At 48.2% G+C, this 20,324-nt stretch overlaps 1 protein-coding gene across 2 annotated transcripts in view; it reads right to left on the bottom strand.

Annotated features, from left to right (window-relative positions):
- The window catches only part of MAEA (macrophage erythroblast attacher, E3 ubiquitin ligase), a 52,073-nt gene extending 32,116 nt beyond the window's left edge, over positions 1 to 19,957 (bottom strand). For both annotated transcript variants that reach the window (XM_064286125.1, XM_064286126.1), the window contains exons 1-2: positions 19,828 to 19,957; positions 357 to 539 (exon numbers count right to left, since the gene is read on the bottom strand). In XM_064286125.1, the coding sequence (XP_064142195.1) occupies positions 357 to 539; positions 19,828 to 19,896 (252 nt within the window). In that variant the 5' untranslated portion in view covers positions 19,897 to 19,957. The remainder of the gene's footprint in view (positions 1 to 356; positions 540 to 19,827) is intronic.
- Positions 19,958 to 20,324: the final 367 nt, after the last annotated feature.

Genomic DNA, 20,324 nt, shown 5'->3' with positions numbered 1-20,324 from the left:
TACCTACGGATGTGTTCTCATTCCAAGTCACAGAGTATTTCACAGCTGAAAATGCTAACGCTGGAGACGCTCGTGTTTTAGAAAATGAGCTGTGAGCTGAGAGCTATCACCTGCCCCGGGAGTTCGTCAAGGGCTTCAGTCCATCCCGCCGCCTCATTGCACCTCTTCTATCTCAGGACTTCCCACCTTAGTTGTGGCCCTGCTCCCAGAGAAAATGGCCCATCTTTATGGTAGACTGGGGAACCAGTGAGGCTGGGACTGCTGGGCCCACTCTGCAGCCTGAGGGCAGAACGAGGCCACCACGCACCCAGGGCTGGCTCCTGCTGTGTGCAAGCCAGACCTGAAGCAGCACTCACCTTCCTCTTCAGGACGCTGAGCTTTTCCACCACGCCGTCCAGAAGGCTGACCACTGAGTCCACGGCTGGGCAGCTGCTCAAGGTCTTCTCCAGCTCGGCGACCACCATGGTGACGTGGCTTGTTTCGCGGTCGATGTTTTTCTGAGCAGCTCGGAAGCGTTTATTCAGTGTCTCATAGGGCACCTGGTGAAGAAACCAGAGGCTGCTGAGAATCCTCTGAATCAATATTTCAGTCCCACCGTTTTACAGTCAGGACGTGAGAAGTCTTCATCACAGCACTCTTGTGGCAAAATGCTAGCCTTTCAGTTCTCTCCAGAACACGTATACTCTGAAACTCTACCAAGACACATAAAAGAAGACTCGAGTGAGCGGAGGTCGTTCTGGGGCCCCGCCTGGATGGGAACACTAAAGAATGTAAAGGTGCAATAAACAATGAAGCAATGATCAAAATGAAGACTAACAACAGGAGAGTCAATCTATCAGTTATTAAAACCTGTAATCACCTAGAGTGATGCTGGCAAAACCAGGTCAGAGCAGCATGGTAAACAACGCTGTGTGAAACCAACCCTGTGAGACCAAGGACATCCCGAGAAGCAGCACTGCAGGTCCACTGGGGTTCAGTAGAGTGCCATCTGAAACACCTGCGTGCCATTACAAGGGCATGTTTAACTAATTTCAGGAAGTGAACACTTATTTTTCCCCTCATTATGAAAACAAATTATTATTTCAGAAATTATTATTTATTGTAGAACATTTAGAAAATATAAAACAAACAAAAATGAACCTAAAAATCGGTGTTACTTTTTTGCCCTCTGGAGAGAACCACTGTTAATTTTCTATCCCGTTCTTTTCCTATGCTCCCACGATTTTAAACACAACTGCCAGGGCTACGTCATCTCCAGTATCGCATCTTCCTCCTTCCACATGTAAACACCATCCTTAGATACTGCTCTAGAACCACCGGCTGTACTGATGGCCCGGTGGGAAGTCCGTAAAGTAACCACGCTCTACCGCCGAGCATTGTTTGTTCTGGTTTTACCACTGTAAACCACACCAGAACCAACACCTCAGCTTCAACAGGCCCACGATGTCTAAGGGTCACCCCCCGGGAATGGACTCCTGCTCCAGCCATTGGCCTGGGCACCAGGGCCGCTGTCGGGGAGGTGGGGCACCGGAAGGAAGATGGGGCCTGGTGGCCAAGGAAGGAGCCACTGCGACCTCTTTGCCAAAGACCCAGCTTTCTCCCCAGACCTAGAAGGCCTGCACACAAGGCTGGTGGGGGGAAGGCAGCCCTGTCCTCACTGCCTGCCCCTCTCCTCAGAGATCCTGGGGACTGAGGTGAACCCACCATGATTGGCAACATGACCGCGTGCAAACACTGCTATCTGCACCTGAGGTCTTACTTGCACAATGGGCAGAATGCCACTTTGAACAAGCGGGCAGTGAAGGACTGACGAGGTGCAGAAGGCAGCATCCTGGCGACATCTCTTTAGCAAACGGTAGCTAATGTTACTGCCTGGTACCAAGCAGGGACTCACATTTGCTGACGAACAAATGAATCAAGAAGCGGAATCCTGTAATGCCCCTGTTTCACAGTTGAGGAAAGCAGTCTGCCCACACTATGTGGCCACCCAGGGCGGTTGACGGACTCTGTGCCACCACCTGGCAGGCCTGCCCTCACACGTTCTTTCTCCTTCCGATTCACTATTACTATTATTCTGGTAAAAATGGAGGGGAGGGAAGTATCATTTTTTTCTTCTTTGAGTATCTGCTAGGGAGAAAGTCACAACTTAATACCCCTTTTTATAGATAGTGCTTGGACAGCACTCAGCACATGCTGTTGTTGTTAGGTGCCGTCAAGTTGCTTTCGACTTGTAGCGACACTATGTACAACAGGACAAAACACTGCCCGATCCTGCACCAACCTCAGTTGTTGATATGCTTGAGCCCATCGTTGCAGCCGCTGTGTCAACCCATCTTGGGTCTTCCTCTTTTTCGCTGACCCTCTACTTTCCCAAGCATGATGTCCTTCTCCAGGGACTGGTCTCTCCTGATAACGTGTCCAAAGTACGGGAGATGAAGTCTTGTCATCCTCGATTCTGGCTGTGCTTCTTCCAAGACAGATTTGTTCGTTCTCCTGGCAGTCCATGGTATATTCAACATTCTTTGCCAACACCATAATTCAAAAGCATCAATTTTGTTGGGTCTACCTTATTCACTGTTTAGCTTCTGCACGCATATGAGGTGACTGAAAATTCCATGGCTTAGGTTAGGCATACCTTAGTCCTCAAGGTGACATCTTTGCTTTTTAACACATTAAAAAGGTCTTTTGCTGCAGATTTGCCCAATTTAATACATCATTTGATTTTTTGACTGCTGCTTCCATGGGCGTTGATTGTGGAACCAAATAAAACGAGATCCTTGACAATTACAATCTTTTCTCTGTTGATCATGATGTTGCTTATTGGTCAAGTTGTGAGAATCTTTGTTTTCTTTATATGGACGTGTAATCCATGCTGAAGGCTGTAGTCTTTAATCCTCATCAGTAAGTGCTTCAAGTCCTTTTCACTTTCATCAAGCAAGGTTGTGTCATCTGCACATCTCAGACCGTTAGTGAGCCTTCCTCCAATCCTGATGCCCCGTTCTTCATATAGTCCAGCTTCTCAGATTATTCGCTCTACATGGAGATTGAATAGGTATGGTGAAGGGATACAACCCTGATGCACACCTTTCCTGACTTTAAGCCACACAGTATTCCCGTATTCCTTGTTCTGTTTGAATGACTGACTCTTGGTCTATGTACAGGTTCTTCATGACCATAATTAAGTGTTCTGGAATTCCCATTCTTTGCAATGCCATCCATACTTTGTTATGATCCACACAGTCGAATGCCTCTGCACAGTCAATAAAACACAGGTAAACATCCTTCTGGCATTCTCTGCTTTCAGCCAGGATCCATCTGACATCAGCGATGATATCCCTGGTTCCACGTCCTCTTCTGAATCCGGCCTGAATTTCTGGTAGCTCCCAGTCAATATACTGCTGGGTGAATATCTGATGCACGAATAACAGCAGCAAAGTGTATACCAACAAGGTCCCTAGTACCAACACGCTGGTGGCCTGACCTCGTTCTCTTATCCTGTGTCACAGCAGCCTGAGTTTGTCTCTAGTCTAACTTGGCCACACTTGATTCTGTACCTGTGTTGCAAGATGGAATACCTTAACAACAGTTACAACAAAACATGCCGTTGTTTTTAATCATGCCACAGCCCAGCATGACAACAATTATCACAACAAACAAAGCCAACCAACACAGAGTCACCTTCAACACAGGCCAACACACAGAGCACCGCCAAAATATTTTTCAAATTGTCACCAGGAGAAAGACTTCTCCAAACATCCCTTAGCTACATTCAAGGTTCATGACATAACGAGGCCTTGCCTGACTTTACAACCCCATTAAGAGCCTCCACCCCACAGTCAGGTTAAGTGGTTTGTAAGTAAGGGCATAATACTTCTAGCAGTTGGCCAGCTGCAGGTGTAAACTTCTGTCCTCCAAACAAATCTTAGTTTTGATAAATGTACCACGGTTATGCAAGATGTAATCACTTGGGGAAGCTGGGGTGTATGGGAACTCTCTCTGTAGCATCTTTACAACTCTTCTGTGTAAGTCTAAAGTTATTTCAAAATGAAAAAGTAACAAAAACAAGCAGAACGAAAGGGGCATACAGATATATTTGCTTGGCTGCTAATTGAAAGGTTGATAGTTTGAACCCACCAGCCAGCCTGTGGGAGAAAAATGTGGCAGTTTCCTCCCATAAAGATTATGGCCTTAGAAACCCTATGGGGGCACTTCTACTCTGTCCTCTACGGTTGCTATGAATTGGAATCGACTCAACAGCAACAGGTACTTACTAGACTCCTTCTTGAAAGAGATGCAAGAAGCTACTAGAGGAAAGGATCCAGAAGTCAGGGGTAAGTGGGACACTCATAACCGTATGTTCCCTTTCATAACTTGACTTTTTAAATGCAAGAGCAGGTACAGATTTTATTGTTTTGAAAGTAGTAAGAAGCCCAGATTCAGGGCCCCCAAGGCTGGGTCCCCAGCTCTGGGGAGTGGGCTGCATATCCCTGAACAAAAGTACAGGTTACCTTGAAGGCCTCCCAACACACAGCATTCAGCACACTCTGGGCGCCTATAGCAACCTGGTGCCAGGCACACAAACACAAGTGAGACTGTCCTTGGGCAAGGACAGAAAGGACAGATCAGGAAGGCCTGGCTCCGCCAGCACTTTCTCTAAAATCCTAATAGATTAGGGCCTTGCTGTGCTTCAGTGCCTCGGGAGCCATCACCTCCGGGGTGAAGCCCAAACCAGGGCCTTGGAAACTATCTGCAGGGAAGGGCAATCTTTTTTATTTCCAATATGACTCGACGGCACCTAACAACAACAACAATATGACTCGAGATGGTTCCTTCATAAAATACAATAAAAACAAATCACCTGGTTCAGAAAAATGAACTGAAATCTTAAGGCACAAGATACACAAGCTCCAAACTTCCCTCTACTGGCTATGATGAATAACGAGGCTACGAGCATTCAAGTGCAAATTTTTGTGTGGACACGCATTTTCATTTCTCTTGGGTATATACCTGGGAATGGAATCGCTGGGTCATGTGGTCGTTCCATGTTTAACTTTTTGAGGAACTGCTAAACTGTTTTCCAAAGCAGCTATACCACTTTACATTCTTACCTGCAGTATATGAGGATTCAGCCTCTCTACAACCTCGCCAATACTTGTTATCGTCCATCTTTTTGATCCTAGCCACCCTAGTGGGTGTGAAGTGGTACTTCACTGTGGTTTCAATGGCGTAGTGGTTAAGTGCTGTGGCTGCTAACCAAAAGGTCGGCAGTTCAAATCCACCAGACACTCCTTGGAAACTCTATGGGGCAGTTCTACTCCATCCTATAGGGTCGCTATGAGTCAGAATCGACTCGATGGCAATGGGTTTTTTGTTTTTTTAAGGACTAATGATGTTGAGCATCTTTTCATGGGCTTATTGGCCATTTGTATATCTTCTTTAGAGAAAAGTCTATTCAAATCCTTTGCTCACCTCTTACAACAATAAAAAACAAATAACAAATTGGGTTGTCTTTTTATTGTTGAGTTGTAGGAGTTGTTTATATATTCTGGATACTAGAATAGTAGACTCTTATCAGATATGTGGGAGCTCTGGTGGGTCAGCAGTAAAGAGCTCAGCTGTTAATCAAACGGTCGGCAGTTCGGATCTACCAGCTGCTCCTTGGAAACCCTGCAGGGCAGTGCTACTCTGTCCAACAGCGTCACTGTGAGTTGGAATCGACTGGATGGCAATGGGTTTTGGTTTGATTATCGGATATACGATTTGAAAATATTTCTATTGCTTCCCTATTCTGTGGGCTGTTTTCACTTTCCTGACAGTGTCTAAAGCACAAGTTTTTCCTTTTAATGAAGTCCCATTTATCTGTTTTGATTTGGTTGCTTGTGCTTTAGGTATTGTAAAAATGGCACGTGTGTGTGCGAGGGAGTGTGTAACCTCCTCTTACTTGACAAAGGGGAAGTAGAATCGAGATCCACAGCCCAAGGCTGATTCCTCTAAGGCGGAGGTCAGCCTTGCCGCCTCCCTCTCCTCCCTTTACCAGTCCTGACACCAACCACCCCTGCCATGGCACTCTCTCCTTCTCTGCAGGGTATAATTGGTCGCAACGGCTACACGGAACTCAAATACGATACTCACCATTATGGGGTTTGTTAGTAACAGGTTACAGTGCAGGGTCTGTAACACTCAGGGTACAGTCCTTTCTTCAGGGCAACCTCTTCTCAGCCGTGCCTGCGGGCACATCTCTCTCTGACTCCTCCTCTGGCCTTTGACAATTTAGATCAGCTGGTAAGTGCCTGGAGGCACCCCACTCTGCCAGTAAGCCTGGTGTCGAAGGCACTCTGGTTTCTTGTTCAGTGAACTGGGAAGGCCCACTGCAGCCGTGTTGTGCCACTGTCTCTTGCCGTCTTCCGTATTACAGCTCCTCTCTGTCTCCTGGATTTAGGAGGTCTCAGTGCAGGGATCCCAGGTCCAAAGGATGTGCTCTACTCCTGGCTCTTCTTTCTTGGTGATGTTGAGACCCTCCCTTCCCACCACCTCTAGGGTAGCTCATTTTAAGCCTAGCAGGATGGCAAAATTGACCAATCCCCTTGTTAGGGTTCCATACACTTTATTTGCATGGTCCCACCCCAACAAGGGTGCCATTCACCTCATTTACATTATTATTAGCAAGCTATCCTATTTCCTTGGCACAAGTACCTTATTTGCATAGTCCCACTCAGTCATACAGTAAGCGTTACAAAGACTGTGGCTGGAAGGGCCATATTGAGTAATTCATTGCACCGCAGGTGTCATAGCTAAAAAAACATTGCCTAATCCAAGGTCATGAAGATTAACACCTTCATTTTCTTCTAAGATTTAGTTTTACCTTATACATTCAGGTCTTCCAACCATTGTGAGCTGTATACGGTGTGAGGCGGGGTCCTATTTCATTTTTTTCTGCACGGAGATATCCAGTTTTCCCAGTACCATCTGTTGAAGAGACTATTCTTTCCCCATTGAACTGTCTTGGTACTCTTACTGAAAACCAACATAAATATGTGGGCTTAATCCAAACACTTGGAGGGACAGAGTAGTTGGGGCCTGGGGGCCATAGTTTCGGGGGACATCTAGACCAAGTGGCATGACAAAGTTTATTAAGAAAATGTTCTGCATCCCACTTTGGTGAGTGGCATCTGGGGTCGTAAAAGCTTTCAAGCAGCCATCTAAGATGCATCAATTGGTCCCATCCCACTTGAAGCAAAGGAGAATAAAGAAAAACAAAGATACAAGGAAAGTATTAGCCCAAGAGGCTAAAGGACTACATAAACTGCAGGTTCCACCAACCTAAGACCAGAATAACTAGACGGCGTCCAGCTACCACCAAGGGCCGCCCAGAGAGGGAACACAATAAAAAGTGCCGGATGGAGTGGAAAAGTGTGGAGCAGAACTCAAATTCATGTAAAATGACCAGATTTAATGGTCTGATGGAGACGGGAGGAACCCCTGAAACTATGGCCCCTGGACACTCTGTTAACCCAAAACTGAAACCATTCCCAAGGCCCACTCTTCAGACAAAAATTAAACAGAATTACAAAACAAAAAATACACATGAGGACCGTGCATCTAGGTTCAACCAGATACATGAGACCAAATGGGCAGCTCCTGCCCAGACGCAGGATAAGAAGGCAGGAAGGAACAGAACCTGGTTAAATGGACACAGGGAACCTGGGGTGGAAAGGAGGAGTATGCTGTCATATTGTGGGGACTGCAACTAATGTCACAAAACAATATATGTATAAGTTTTTATATGAAAAACTAACTTGAGCTGTAAACTTTCACCTAAAACATAGTAGAACTGCCCCACAGTTTCCAAGGAGCACCTGGTGGATTCGAACTGCCACCTTTTGGTTAGGAGCTGTAGCTCTTAACCACTATACCCAGGTTTCCAAACTTTCACCTAAAGCACAATTAAAAAAATATCTATCTATATATATATATATATATGTATGTATGTATGTGGGCTTATTTCTGGACTCTCAATTCTGCTCATTGTTCTATATGTTTATTCTTTTCCTAGTACCACACAGTGTTGATTACTGTAGCTTTGTAGTAAAGTTTTGAAATCAGGAAGTGTGACTTCTCCATCTCTGCTCTTCTTCAAGATTGTTTGGGCTATTCTGGTTCCCTTCAATTTCCATATGAATTTTAGGATCAGCCTGTCAATTACTGCAAAAAAGCCAGCTGGGATTTTGATAGGGATTGTGTTAAATCTGTGGATCAATTTGGGGAGTACTGCTATCTTAGCAATACCCCTAAGTATTTTACTCTTTTTGACGCTTTGTAAATGAAATTGATTTCTTAATTTCTCCTTTGAATTGTTCATTCCTAGTGCTGATTTTTGTATATTGATCTCATATCTGGCAACCTTGCTGAACTAGTTTATTAACTCTAATAGTTTTTTTTTTTTTCTCCAGATTCCTTAGGATTTTCTACATTCAAGATCATATCACTTACAGAGTTTTATTTCTTCCTTTATAATATGAATGCCTTTTATTTCTTCTTGTCTTATTGCCCTGGCTAGAACCTCCATTACAATGTTGACCAGAAGTGATGCGGGTGAACACCCACCAATGTCTTGTTCCTGATTTTAGGGGGAAAGCTTTCAATCTCACAGATGCCCTTTAGTAGGCTGAGGAAGTTCCCTTCTATTCCTAGTTTGTTGAGTGTTTTTTTTTTTAAATCATGAAGGGGTGTTAGATTTTGTCAAACGTTTTTTTCTGTGTCTATTGAGAATATTGTGTTTTTGCCTTTATTCCGTCAATACGATGTATCACATTAATTTTCACATGCTGAACCAACCTTGTATTCCTGGGATAAATCCTACTTAGTCATGGTACATAATCCTTTCTATATGTTGCTAGATTCAGTTTGCAGGTATTCTGTTGAGGAGTTTTACATCTATATTCATTCATAAGGAATGCTGGTATGTAATTTTCTTTTCTTGTGATGTTATTGTCTGGTTTTAGTATAAGGGTAATTAACACTGGCCTCACAGAATGAGCTGGGAAATGTTCCCACCTCTTCTGTTTTTTGGAAGAGTTTGTAAAGGATTGGTGTTAACTCTTTATTAAACACTTGGTAGAATTCGCCAGTGAAGCCATCTGGTACTGGGCTTTTGTTTGTGGGAAGTTTTTAATTACTAATTACTCATCAATCTTTTGTTACGGGCTTAAGCAGCCTATCACCTACAAAAATTGCAATTTTATATGGTTCAACTTAATACATTTTTCCTCCTACATATTTTCCGCTGTGTCCCCTGTCCAACGCCACATTGGGAGGAGGGGAGGCCTTACATTTTTCTCATCAATTTGAATCAGTTCTTTATGGTTCATATTTGGTGACTGTTTTCTGGCTTGTTTTTTAGTTTATCTGTTTTTTAATTCTGGTCCTATTTTATCTGGTTATACCAAAAATTTAAATTTCTATTAATTAGATCTATTCAATTTTACCTTAGTAATTTGTTGCATTACAGGTTTTAGGATCACAAGATTTCTTCATCTAGTTAGCTGATGTTCAATTATATTTTCTCCAGTACATCGTTCCCCTTCAGTGACTCACCAAAAGTAATCCTTCCTGTTTCCATTATTGAAACAGAATCTGGCAAACACCATAAGTTGAGACTTGTATGAAACATCTGTACTTTCATCCAACTCTACAGCACCCCTCCCACACCGTGCCATTTGCCTTAGTATGTGTTTCTTCAAGCCTTCTCCAATGTTTGCGTTGGATTTTCTGACAGTATTTGCTGATAAAGAAATGCATTTTAGTTTGTCATCATAATGCTGTCAGCCATTTTTATCAGCGCAGGAAGGAAATGTTTTCCCAATGGCATGTGGTTTTTCGTCTTTCACGATTAAGTAAGAAACCTGAGAAGAGGTTTCTAAATATTTACCACATTTTCTAAAGTGCTGGATTCAGCACTGAGTGGCAGTACACATCCCTCTACATTCTGCAGAGTTGTCTCAGTGTCTGGTTTCAGCATGGAACAATCTTGTAAATCACGGTTGCTTCATGCTATCATGAGCTGACTTACACCCTGAGGGTGGCTCACCAGGGACAGGAGTGGCTCAAATCCCCTACTTTAAATAGGCTTCTTGAAAACTGACACGTTTCAGGCCAATTTCTAGGGGGATCTGAGGTGCTGTTTCTGCCTCAGAAACTGGCTGACAAGGTGTGTGCAGTAGGAAGAGAGCTGTCAGTGCTGCCATGTTCCCCCCCTTTCAGTGCCTGCATCATTAGTCCCAACCCTCTGCTTACTGCGGACATCTTTATACCTCGGATCCGCTTTAAAAAGGGCCACAGAAGTACAGTAAGAACATGAGCTGCAAATCCAAGTCATCCGCTGCACACTCACTAGAGCAAAGCGCTCCCCACTGGAAGTCCGTGCATGATGGGGCACGCCAGGGCCCTGTCTCCACCGACTCCCGGGACAGCTCACAGACAAACACGAACACAGGCTACATGTGGGCACCAGTGTTGATTCCTACACGACACCACCAAAGCACACTTTCTCTCCTTTTCATTTCTGTTGGTGGGGCTGCAAGTTTGAACAGGATGTCAGGGAAGGTCTCACTAAGGTGAAGGTTAGGGAATAACCCCCATGGCTGTCTGGGAGAAGAGCATTCCGGGCAAGGTAAACAAGTGCAAAGGCCCTAGGGCTGCAGAAGGATGACACAGCTTAGTAACAACACGGAGGTGCTGAGGTTAAGTAGTGTGCCCAAAGGAAATGGAGGAGGAGGAGGCAGGGGGCCTCTCACAACCCTGGCCTTTACCCTGAGGAAGCTAGGAAGGCACCAGGAGACAAGAATGATATGACCTGGCAATCTGGTGGCTGGGTGAGAAGGGACTGTGGTGGGCAAGGGCACAGCAGAGGACCAGTTAGGCTACTGCAAGAACCCAGAGAGGAGATGGTGGTTCTGGCTAAGTGGAAGCAGGAGAGAAGGGAGAAGTCATCAGATTCTGCATATATTCTGAAGCTGGAGCCAAGAGGATGTGGATGGGCTGTCTGTGAGATGTGAGACCAGAAGGTCAAGGCTGACTCCAAGGTTGTGACTGACTGAAGGAGGAAGGAGGAGCCGCCCTTTACTGAAAAAGGGAAGACAGAGCAAGTGGGGGAGGGGGGAGGCAGGTTAGATCAAAAGCTCAGATTCAAGTACGCTGAGGTACCTCAGAGAGGCCCAAGTGGAGATGACTTATAAACTATTGGGTACAGAGTACCGGGGTTGAGACTAGAAATAAATTTGGGAGCTATCACTGTATAACCGAGGGTCATGACACAGCTTAGTAACAACATGGAGGCGCTGAGGTTAAGTAGTGTGCCCAAAGGAAATGGAGGAGGAGGAGGCAGGGGGCCATGAGACCATAGCAGACCACTAAGAGAGAGTGTAAACAGAGCCGAGGTCCAAAGACAGAGCCCTGGGGCACTCCAACATTTAGGGGTCAAAACCAAGAGGAGGGGCCAGCACGGGAGACCAGGGATCAGCGTGTGAGCTCAAAAAGAAGCCAGGCAAGGGTGGTGCTGTAGAGCCAAAGGAGGACTATTTCTAAGGGTGCAATGCTAGGAGAGGTCAAGACGAGCACCACAGGGGTCAGCTGGTGACCCTGATCAGAGCCATGAGCAACAGCACAAAACCAGAGGAGAAGCAATTCAACAGAGAAGGGGAGGCGAGCCCTCAAGACCGTGACATGGTGCCAGCTCAGAGAGAAGGCGATTTGAGGGTTCTGTCTGCTTGCTGTTAACTAGAAGGTAACGGCACAGGCACGCATCCTCGGGTGGTAGAGAAGGGGTGGAGAGGTCGTTCCCAGACAGGGGTGCAGGTGGCCCACCCTCAGTGACAAGAGGGAGGCAGCAAGTGTGGGCTTAGAGCTGGCAAAAGGCAGGCGGTAAGTAGGACCTGGACCAAGCCATCCGCTGAGCGGGAGGATGGGGGGTGTCTGAAGGTGGGGAGCACATGCAGCAAGCCTGAAGAAGGGCAGCCATGCTGTCAGGCATGGTAGGACCCACCTGAGGTCAGCCATCAGGGGCCGGAGCCAGGTCCGCCCCTTCGAAGTTGGCACGGGCTGGTGCGGGGCAGAGCGGGCAGGGGGTGACTTACCTAGTGCCAGCATTGTGTCAGGCAACAACGATCCATGGGAGAAAGGGACGGGGAGCCGAGGCAGCACTGCTGGGGGTGTGTGGGTAAGAGGAGCTGGTGAAAAAGGAATGTCAAAAGGCCGGCCACACCCAGACTGCTGTGCAGGCCACGCTGTGTTCTCTGGAATGCACCAAGTGGACAAAAGTGAGACAAAGCATGAAGAAAGAATTTTCCAAGCAAACAGAGGTAAAACTCACTAGCCGAAAGCTACTTAATTGTGTCTACTACTTGCCAAGCAAGTAGGTCCTTGGAACACAGCAATGAACAAAACAAGGTCCTTGCAGGGTACTCTGTACAGGGGGCAGTCTCAGGGGAAAAGATACAAACAGATGCAGGATGCGCTGTTAGATGGTGACTAGTGCTGTGAAGAAAACAAGTGGGTGAGACAGAGCAGCAGGAGTTACAAAGCCACAGTTTTATTTAAACACTCAATGAGCGTCAGTGTAAACGCTAAGCAGGAATCCTGGGGAGGCTCCGGCAGGGAGCTGCCAATGGGGCGGCACCTTTTCCACTTTCCCTCCTTCCTGCTGCCTGCAGAATGTGAAGGCTGGTACTTCGGCAGCCATTGTGGACTAAGGAGGAATCTCAAGGATGAACATGAGAAAGACAGAGGAGTTAGGAATGCCTCCCAGGGTTTTGGCCCAAACAAGTGCCAGGAGGATGTCGTCCTCCTGGAATAGCAAGAGTGGGCTGGTAAGGAGAGACTCGGGGCAGGGGGAGGCAGAGATCAGGCACTCAGTTTCGCCCGTGGTATCTCAGTGTCTCCCAGCCGCTGAAGAGATATCAAGCAGATAGCTAGCTACATGAGGTGGGAGTTGAGGAAAGGGTCTGGTGGAGGTAGATGTGTGGGAGTCATAAGTATGAGGACAGCCTAAAGCCACATACAAACAGTTGAGTGCTGAGCTACTAACTGAAAGGTTGATGTCTCGAACCCAACCAGAAGCACCTTGGAAGAAAGGCCTGGCAATCTACTTCTGAGATATCAGTCACTGTAAACCCTGTGGAGCACAGTTCCACTCTGACATACATGGAGCTGCCATGAGTTGGAATCAATGAGATGGCAACTGTTCAACCAGGTAGGCAGAAAAGTGAAAAGATCCCAAGACTGAACATGGGCACATCAGTTTGCATGTGAACAGCATGCAGAGAGGAAAGAAGAGAACCAGGAGAAGGTGTCATATAAGCCAGAGGAAGAAGTACTTCAAAGGAGGATGATCAACTGGGCATTGTCCACTTTTATAACATGAAGTCAATGGTGACCCTGACAAGAACGCTTTTGGTTGAGTGTTATGGGCAAAGCCCTGATTTAGAGGATGGGGAAAAGACGCTGGCGTAAGGGGAGCAGGGTAAGACGGTGGTGGCTGGAGGGAGACATGGGGCAAGGGAGGAGTGTGGTCCTAGATAGGAGAAATTACAGCCATTTGCACAATGACAGGAATGACCCAGTAAAGATGGAAAAACTGATGATGCAGGAGACAGAGAGAAGCCAGCTACTGAAGTGACAGGCAGGAAGGGACAGAACTCAAGCTGAACTTTGATAGGGGCAGAGGCAGCTCCTCTAGAGGATGTGGGCACAGGCGCTGGCAGGTCAAGAGCGGCCAGGCTGGGGGAGTGGGGCAGCAAGCTCAGTGGTGAGGAGGCAGACCCTCGACAGAGAGAGGTGTGGGTGAGGAGAAAAGGAGCCTGGCCCAGAGATGGGTAAGGAGGCCCATCAGCACAGGTGTATATTTTCTCCATTCAGCCACACCGAACTGACTAGTCCACGTTATTACAGTGTTTAGTTCTCTTCCTCAGAAGGTTTTCAAAATAACAGTCCCTAAGATAAAGCTTCTGAAACAATGTACACCCGCAAGTAATCAGCACCTACCCACAGCCGATACGGGGCTTTGTGATATGTAGGTTAGCACTGTTACCAACTTCACTTCACCTAGACCCCCATCCCCAAAAAAGGACGTGAATGGACGTGCCCCACGCCACATTTCCGGATGTTTACACGCTGGATAGACGGGCTGTCCTTTTTCGTGGTGCCAACTTGTGTCCCACTGATCCATGTACCCACGGTTGGCATCACTGGCCTTGACACTCACTAGTCTGGCGGTTTCAATCTCTCTGAATGGCTTTGAGAACATCCCAAGCCACGTCACCCCAGTGGGACTGTATGTCTGCTGATGATGGGGTTTGCCAAGACTTCAGTGCGTTCCACATAGCTTTGCCAACCCAAAATACAACTTCCTTGACCACCCAGCCAAAGCCACCAACTTCATCCCTACAGGGCCACCTCCCCCTCTCCTTCCAATATCAGCTTTTACGTCCTAAATGTCTTAAAGTATCTGAAATGTTTGCGTGTAGCCGTTTAACATCCCCTCTACCACCAGGGTGTAAGGGATGTTATTCGTCTTCTGCATGACATCCCAGTGCCCCTGACAGTGCCTGGCAAGAGATTCTCAAAGAGCTGTTGACGGAGTACATGCGAGAAGTGGCGTGCACGGCTGGATGTCGGGAAGGTCTGGGCTGGCATCTCAGCCTGGCAGTCTGCCAGCTGTGCCCCTGGTCAAGGTGCCTGACCGCTCCATGCCTCAGTCTCCCTTGCCCTGAAATGGACAGCTGTAACAGCTATAACAACAGGACCCTCCTTCTCAGTCAGCTATTGGAATGATGAGAGAATGGGGGAGTTGTGCTCAGCTACTGTGGTTATTAGGGACCCTCAAAGCTAGGGGTCCAAGAAGAGAGGGGCAGGGACAGAGGGAGGGGACCTCGCTAGAAGCCCCTGGGCCATACCACTCCCCTGCCAGCTGCTGCTACCACTTGTCCTGGGCTGGAGGGAGAGGTTAGTTCTGCCTCTAGCTTAGACCACTCATTAGAGACTAGTCATTAGCAAGTCTTTTCTTTCTCAGACTTGAAATTTGTTTAAAAAAAAAAAAAAAATCTGCAAGCTAGCCAAGAAATCAGTCTCCGTCCTCATTACAATCCACACTTATCCTGAAAGGCCCAGGGCGCACAAAGGCAGGCCGTGGCCCACCGCAGGACAGGCACAGAGGTGCACCAGTAGGACACAGCAGACAGAGTATCTTGCCTGTGTGGTTAAGTATCTAACGTCAGTGTAAAAGTGAAGAAGAATAAAAGGGTACCTACGACAAAAGCGGAAGGACAAGGCTGTTAAGGAAAAAAAGAGATTTCAACCATGTTTCCGAGCATGGTAGGGTTCTGAAAGGCAGAGGGGACACTTGGGGACGTTCCAGGCAAGAACACACAGTGCTGCAAGGTCTAACAAGGCCTTGAGATTCGGAGAGAAAAAGATTATTCTTTATTAAGTGCCACAGGTCACTGTCTTTAGTACAATCACCTTCTGAAGGAGGCACTGGCTCTATTTTGCAAAGAAAAAAAAAAAAAAAAAACTAAGGTAAAAAGACTTAGCCTAAGGCCACCCATCTAGGCTAGGACACAGACAACCAGGATCAAACACAATGCCTGTCTGGCTCCTAAGTCCCTGTGCTGCATGGTCACTCGTGCTCCCTAAACTTAAGAACACACGGATCCCCCAAATACAGCCACAGGCCAAGTCTGGAACGCTGCGTTAAAAGTTAAAACTTCAGCATATGTGTGGGACCCAAACCTTCTACTACAAGGAAACCCAGACTTCGAAACTGCAAGGCAGTACTTGTTTATATGAAGACAGTCAACCAGGTTGTCATTAAATTGAAAATTTAAATATTACTGTAGAGAATTGGGCAGTTCTCCTCTGTCCTTTACGGTCACTATGAGTCAGAATCAATTCGATGGCAACAGGTCTGGGTTTGGTTTCTTCAGTAGAGAACTCAAAGGCCCACGAAAACACGTCTATGGACCCACTTTAGGAACATCACTCCAGCCCAGCCTGCTACCTGTGAGGAGGAGAGGACAGCTGGGAGAGAGAAGGGGATTCAACAGGGCTGAGCAGAGGAGGCCCTGGCTGGGGCGTGGAGACGAGGATCCCACAGAGGACAGAAGGAGCCCTGAGCCAGTTCTACCCCTTCTCTTGAGCCGTGCACAATTCCAGCTGATCTGGGTGTTACATGCAAAGAAGTGATAAAGAAACTCTCTAAATATTATTCTATATTGGTTATCTGAAGGAAAAAAAAACAGAAGGCAATATAACAAACGTTAAGAGAATGATTTCTGTGCAGCAGAACAACAGGCAATCCCCAATTCTTCTGTATACTTTTCTTCATTAAAGAAAATTTGGTAAATTTCTTTTACCGTCAGGAAAAAAAAAAAAACTTAAAAAATAACTAATACAGGGGCTCTGGTTCAAGGTGGCAGACCGGAGTTTATCTCCTCTCCCCCTGCAGAGGCCCACCAGGCATCACCCATAGCACGACACCTACGTAGCGTTCAGGAAGACTCAAGCCACAGCCAGAAGAGGAGAACGCATTCTCATGAGCTATAACCCCACATGTTGTTTTAAGAAGATAAAAACAAATCCAGTAAAGCAGGATTTAGTTCAGTGGTTCTCAGTGGAAGTGATTTTGTCCCCCAGGGAACACTTTGGGGCCGTGGTTGATTCCTGGCCGATGCAGTTCACATGTAGCCACCACTTGTCTATCAGCGGAGGCTTGCATGTTGCTATCATGCTGAACAGGTTTCAGCGGAGCTTTCAGACTAAGATGGACTCGGAAGAAAGGCCTGGGATCTACTTCTGAAAATCAACCAGTGAAAACCCTATGGATCACAACAGTACAAAGTGCAACCAATCACGGGCTTGATGCAGGACCAAGCAGCATTTCGTTCCACTGTGTGTGGAGTTGCCACGGGTCAGGTCCAACTCCACAGCGGCTCACAACAACTGACATCTGGTGGGTGGAGGCCAGGGATGCTGCTAAGCACCCTACACTGCACAGGACAGCCCCCTCAGCAAAGAATCATCTGGCTGAAAGTCCACGGTGCCAGGTGAAGAGAGCCCGTGCTAGTCCCTTTTGTTGTAGAAATGGGCACTTAGTGAGGACGAGAGACTTGCCCAGGGTCGGAGCGTGCTGGCAACAGCACCTCATGGCCACTCTGAACTCCTCCTGCTGTAGCAGTAAAACAGCTGCACGAGACATGCCGGTCGGGAGCCCGGGTGCTCCACCAGTTCTCAGGACATGATGCGCATCATAGGCTCCACTGCTCAAACTCAGCTGGGGGCGACCAGCCACTTAACAGTGCGTGCTCCCATCCTATCTGTGGAGTACTCACTCGACAGCAAAGCAGAGTAAGCTCCACCAGTGAAAATCCAATCCAGCGCATGCTAGCTCCTATTACTCTGCAAAAGAGCTTGTCCTGGGTTAAAGGTGCACCAGGCCACAGGGCACGTTCTAAAACCTCACTCTCTTCTCTGACGTCCACACTGCACCCTCCTACCTCCACCACTCCTGCAGGAGTCTGGACTGCTGCTCAAGGCTCGATGGACCCAGCCCGAGCCATAAGCTCTCCCAGCGTTGTTTCATTCTGTGTTAACAAACACTTCGCAATCAAGGGTCCCTAGTTTCCCATTCAACTTCCCCATGATACACTAGGAATTACTCCTGGGAATTCTAGGAAAAAATACATTACCTGAGCACTGATACAAATATCAACAAAGAAGAGAGAACTTAGTATGTGGGCTCCAACCTGGGAGGAACCGTGGTGGAAGCAGTATCTCTAATTGCAAAAATACTGCCATTAAAATCATTCTTAAAAGAAAAAGGAGTAAAGTGTTTTAAATTTGGCAGGCTCACTTGGAATGACCCTGTACTGCCTCTTTACCTGTACGAGTACCCACACGACTCTTCATTAGTAACAACTCTGGCATACAAACCAGGGACAGAAAAGAGGAGGACTTGCAGGAAAAAGCACTTCCTGAGGCCTTCCAGCTCTGTTCCTGGTTCAATTAACGAGCAGTGAGATTTTCAGAAATCTTTCCTGTCTGGTGTTTCCTGTATTCACCAGCCAGCACCAAAAATGACGAACCATCAGGGTTCTGGTCTTCGTGCCTTCTTGTCTATCAGTTCAAATGACAGGCCCTGAAGGCAAGTTGAGTGAGACAAGAGGTCAGCAGTTACAAGCTCCCCCCACAACGTCTCTCTTTTGAGGGGCAATGGGTCACGAAGGAGGAACCAACATCAACTCAAGCAGCTGTCTAGTTGGGGGCCTCCAGCAGTATGGTACAGACCTCTGTGAGTCACAGATCTTCATCTTCAAAAGAAGGGTGATCCACCAACCTCATGGAGCTGAGTACACAGCACCAGCCACCTGTTTCTTGAAGGGTCTGACAAAAGGCGTTTGGGACATGTCGGCAACCTTCCCTCTCCCTTCCTCAGTCAAAGTCGATGCTGGATGTGCAAGTGCTAATAACGAAGGAGGCAGAGAATCGATGCTTCTGCTTTCCTGCGAAGGCGATGTTGACCAAGGCACAGTCTGACCTCAGGAGCAATAACTGTAATAACCACCTTTTCATGGGTGCCAGGCGCTGTTCTACCAATAGGTAGGTGACATAGGTACTATTAGGAACTACACTTGGCACAAGCAAACAATCAGAGTGGTTAAGCAAGCTACCTCCTAAGGGGTGAATGCAGGAGGTAGGATTCAAACCCCAGCAGGTCAGCTCAGAGCCTGTCCTCTTCTGTCCTTTGCTAAACTAACTTGGGGTGGGGGCGGCTCACAGCAACTGGGTCATACTGCACCCACCACCACCTGTCACCACTGTGACGGACCAGGACCCTGGAGTCCTCTGGGAAGAAAGAGAAGCTACTCGGCCATCCAGGAAAGGAACCAAGTCACATAAGCTCGGCCACAGCTCTCTCAGGAACGTTATGACCTTGATCGTTTAAAGTATTTCTTCCCAGGTGCCTTCCTCGATGCAATCACCATAAGATCCTCTGTTAACGTGTAAGGAGCAAGGACTGGCTCCTGCTAGTAAGAGCACAAATTTCATCTTAATGGAATGCCACCTGGTGAAGTGATCACCCAAGGTCACACAACTGGCAACCGAGTGGCAAGGGCTGTATTTCAGGTTTGGTGACGCCCAGTAAAAAAGGTTCCCCATTAAATCGTTAGGGCTCTCCTTACAGGTTCCCTAAGAAGCGACTGGAAGCCAACTCATCAACAAAATCTAACATTAAGCTTCCGGGTGGTCAGCTGGACCCCCGATCTGCGAGTCAGGTTGGGGCACTCTGGCTGGGCGCCCGCGACCCCACACCACGGGAATCCCGATCTCCATCCGACCCCCCAAATTGACCAGCCTGCCTACAGCCAGGACTGTCGCTGGTTCGGCTCACTCTCTTTTTAACCCGGAGGGGCCACAATCGGGGTCCAGGGGGCGAAGCGGAGCGCGGGCAGACCTCTCCCCGCCCTGCCACGAAGCCTCACAGGCTGGGCAGGGCAGACAGCCACACTGGCCACACCTGACAAGCCGTCCGGCCACCGGCTCCTGGCAGTCCAACCCGGCGCGGGGGGGGCCCCGCCACCCCTGGGAGAACCCGACCCGCCCGGGGCAGACCGCTTCGCCCCTCGGAGAGCCGGGTCCGGCTCGGGAAGGCCGCACCCCAGCCCCCGCCCGGCCCCCTCCCTTTTTTCCTCCCTGGGGGTCGTCTCCTTCGCGGCCCGCGGGCACCGGCGGGAGGAGCAGTTGCTTCCCTTCCGCCTCCCCTTGCGAGACACCCACCTTAAGGGTCGGGTACTCTTGGACCTTCAGGGTCATGGACAGCTGAGCAGCTGACTCCTGCACCGCCATCTTGAATTGGCCAAAACATTAGCGGGCGGAGGAGAAGCCGACGGGCGCGGGGTACGCCGGGTAGTGTCCACGCCCCCCAGGCTGAGGGGGCGGGGAGGGGGCGGGGCAGAGGAGGGCGGACTCGTCTGCACCAATCGCGTTCTCTCAGCCTGTCCGGCGGCGGAAGAACGCGCCTGCCGGCGTGAGCGTCGAGGGGCGTCCAGCCGGGCCAATCACCACCGGCCTTCCTCTCTTCCAGCCAATCAGCCGAGAGCTCTGACTGAGCGGTTTCTTTCTTGAATTTTTCGGGCTGGGAAGGATGGCTTCCCGGCTCGGGGTCGCGCTGTCGGTTTCCGGCCTGTCTTCGCATCGGCTGTAAGGAGAAGCTGGCTTTCCCCGACACCCAGGCTGGCTCGCCGAGGGAGGCGTCCCACGGAGGGTCCGGAGGG

Source organism: Loxodonta africana, chromosome 5 (assembly GCF_030014295.1).
Source record: "Loxodonta africana isolate mLoxAfr1 chromosome 5, mLoxAfr1.hap2, whole genome shotgun sequence".
In the NCBI taxonomy this organism is placed as follows: Eukaryota; Metazoa; Chordata; class Mammalia; order Proboscidea; family Elephantidae; genus Loxodonta; species Loxodonta africana.
This window is presented reverse-complemented; position numbering and strand designations above follow the sequence as displayed.